General features: G+C 20.5%; 1 protein-coding gene across 1 annotated transcript, besides 5 other annotated features; it reads right to left on the bottom strand.

The window, feature by feature from the left end:
• Positions 1–438: 438 nt before the first annotated feature.
• Positions 439–480: a sequence feature (AT_rich).
• A 381-nt stretch (positions 481–861) lies between these two features.
• Positions 862–989: a sequence feature (AT_rich).
• A 38-nt stretch (positions 990–1,027) lies between these two features.
• Positions 1,028–1,327: a sequence feature (AT_rich).
• A 25-nt stretch (positions 1,328–1,352) lies between these two features.
• Positions 1,353–1,395: a sequence feature (AT_rich).
• A 37-nt stretch (positions 1,396–1,432) lies between these two features.
• Positions 1,433–1,541: a sequence feature (AT_rich).
• Positions 1,542–1,573: 32 nt separating this feature from the next.
• On the bottom strand, positions 1,574–2,014 carry EDI_294210 (uncharacterized protein; the record flags this gene model as incomplete). The annotated part of the gene is made up of 2 exons (XM_001735794.1): positions 1,574–1,813; positions 1,901–2,014. 2 exons carry the CDS (start codon positions 2,012–2,014, stop codon positions 1,574–1,576), a joined length of 354 nt encoding a protein of 117 aa, XP_001735846.1.
• Between the last annotated feature and the right edge of the window lie 1,039 nt (positions 2,015–3,053).

The raw sequence follows: 3,053 nt of genomic DNA, 5'->3' as shown, positions 1-3,053 counted from the left end.
ACTACCATTTTATAACATCCACTATTACATGTAAATGCAAAATAAGTATGATAAATCATGGATTATTTGAATTAAGACTTTAAAAACAAGTATTAAAAACAATGATAAAATCATTGTATTTATTCATTTATTTTAGAGTTTAAATAAAAAGTAATTGACAGTATTCATTTATTATTAACTTCTCAGTATTTTCTCATTATGTTTATTTTGTACAGAACTAACTCTGTTTTAAAATGTTTCATTGTATTAAAAAAATGAGACTTGTTTCTTTTTGATGATTTCTATTTTTCTTTCTTTCCTTCTTATTAAAAAACAATGAAGATAAACATAATAGTATACTTATCTTTCAACTGGAAGAATCTAAATTGATAATTATTAAAAATCAATTATGTAAAAGTACAGAATTCTTTATTAATTCAATTAGTTATACTCATGTTGATTTATTGTTTAATTATCTTTATTTGTTTAATATAAAAATATCCATTGTTAATACATTCAACTTCTTTTCTTATTTGATTTGAAATTAATGATGAAAACTTATAAAATGGTTTCATTATTTATCAAATTATTGTGTATAAAAAATAAATATTCAATGAAATATATTTGAATAAAACTATTCATTGATAATACTATTTAGTTTCTTAGTTATTCTTTTTCTTTTATTCTAATGTCTCATCATTTCAAAACATTTTACTTCATTGAAAATTAAACTCAATTATACATATTTTGTAATAGAAAAGAAAATCTTGGTGTTTAAATTAAATTTGTTTAAAACAAATCAAATGTATTATATTCTTAATTGATTATACTGAAATACCACAATTGATGAAATAAAACAAATATATCAGAGTTAGAAAGTAGTTAATATTAAATTAGATTCTAAGTAATATATGATAATATACACTTTATTTTTCATTAATTTACTTTTATTAATTTATTCATAGATTATTATTTTGTTAATAAGATATGTAATAAATATTTGAATATATCTACAACAAGTATTGTAAATAAACAAGTGTTGTAATACAAAAATAATTAAATAAATAACAACTTTATTTATTATTTTGTTTTAAATACAATATAAACAAAAATATTTCATCAATTAAATAAAATGATTATCATATTATCATCAAAATGAAATAACTCTATTCATTATTTATTTGTATCTTTAATGTCTTAAATAATAATCTAAATATCATTTTTATTTTATTCATTCTTCTTTTGAATTTAATATTTCATTAGAATATTAGTGTTGTTCATTTTTAATCATTTATTAAATCATTTTATTCTTTATAAACATTTTATATTCTATTTCATTTAAATATTAACTTGATTTGTAATGTTTCATAATGATTAATAAAATATTCATTTAACAATTTAATCAAAAAATATAATCTCTTTGATAATTAACTCCATTCTTTCATTGTTTCACTTTTAAATTACTTTATTATTCTTTTTACTTATTGTTTAATTAAAATATATTCAATAAACATGATTTGATTATTAAATTGTTTGTGTTTAAATTTATTTAATGTATAATTCATTCATTCATTAATTCTCTCATCACCATTTGTTAATATCTGTTTATATTTTTCTTTAAATGAATTGAAGATAAAATTTCTTGAATTTCTTCTTTTTCTGTAATGAAAGAACAAATGAAACAAATAATTTTAAATATCACTTTAGAATCTACAAGTGTTGTTATTTGATTTTTTAATACTTTCATAATTACATCATTTTGATAAATACCATGTTGTCCAATAGGTTGTTTTGAACAATAGATTGTAAAATCCACAAACAATAAAAAGAATATCTTCATTTGTTATTTCTAAATGAACTTTACCTATTTCATATTTCCATTCATTTTAATGAAATCTTTCCCTTTCTCAATATTTTCTACTAACTCTTCATGATTATTTATTTCTTCTTTGAGTTCTTCTGATTTTATTTCTGTTTTTTCACTTTTAGATTTCTGAGTTAAATATTTATCACTCTTCTCTATGATTTTGTACATTAATTTACCATCACTCTCAATAGATTCAATTCCCATTTTTAACATTTCAATATCTTCTTTTGATGCTTTTCATTTATTATCTTCTCCTTTAAACCCTTATGAATGACAGAAATTTATCCATCATTCATATTTTCAATTTCAACTGTTTTCCTTGTTGATTCTTTCCATATTTTTCTGTCTTGTTGGTTGTCGTGTGAGTCAGCCATGAATACTTCATTTCAGTTGATGGGTAGTATTTAAGTAAATAGATATTGAATAGTGATGTATTTTTACAATGTGAATACGTGTTGTCACGTTTATTCTTTTTAAATAACACAATTTATTCATTTTTTGTTATTTGATTTCATTCTTTTTTAACTTATCAAATACTTCATTATCAATTACATCTATCTTTTCAATTATTCCATTGAATACACTGAATCAACACAACAACAATGTGGTGATAGTAATAACATTATTCATGAATCTAAGATGAAAGTATTTTAGAATGATTAAATACAATTGAAAAGACACTTTCTACATTACCAAAAACAATTGAGGATATTATTTCATCTTGTTTGAACAATTATCTGATTATGTCTGACGATTATGTCAATTCTATGAAAAGACTATCTCAAATGATCAACAAAATGAATCATTCAAATATCTTCAAATGAAAAGAAAGACATTAAAGAATATCATCTAAAACAAATGAAAGTAAAAGAATGTGTTCTTCTCCAGATACAATCATTGATGTTGAATTGAACAAATAAAAACATGGTGTATTATCAAGTGATATAAATGATTCAACAAAACAACGATGTATTGTTCCAATTTCTGAATTAGTAATAAACCACTAATTATTTGTGAAACCCTTCAACAAAAATCTCAAATGGTTATTGTTCATGAAGATTTTGTTATTGTTTATAATGAAATCAATGATGTTGTTTGAATAAGTGATGAATAAGTTATTTTCAATTGTTATAATTACAGTGTTAATGATTTAAATGTAAATGATTGTGGTTTAATCATTGTAGTTACTGATGATGAAGTATTTAAT

This window comes from Entamoeba dispar, genomic scaffold (genome assembly GCF_000209125.1).
Source record: "Entamoeba dispar SAW760 scf_1105229459431 genomic scaffold, whole genome shotgun sequence".
NCBI classification, from domain to species: domain Eukaryota; phylum Evosea; order Mastigamoebida; family Endamoebidae; genus Entamoeba; species Entamoeba dispar.
This window is presented reverse-complemented; position numbering and strand designations above follow the sequence as displayed.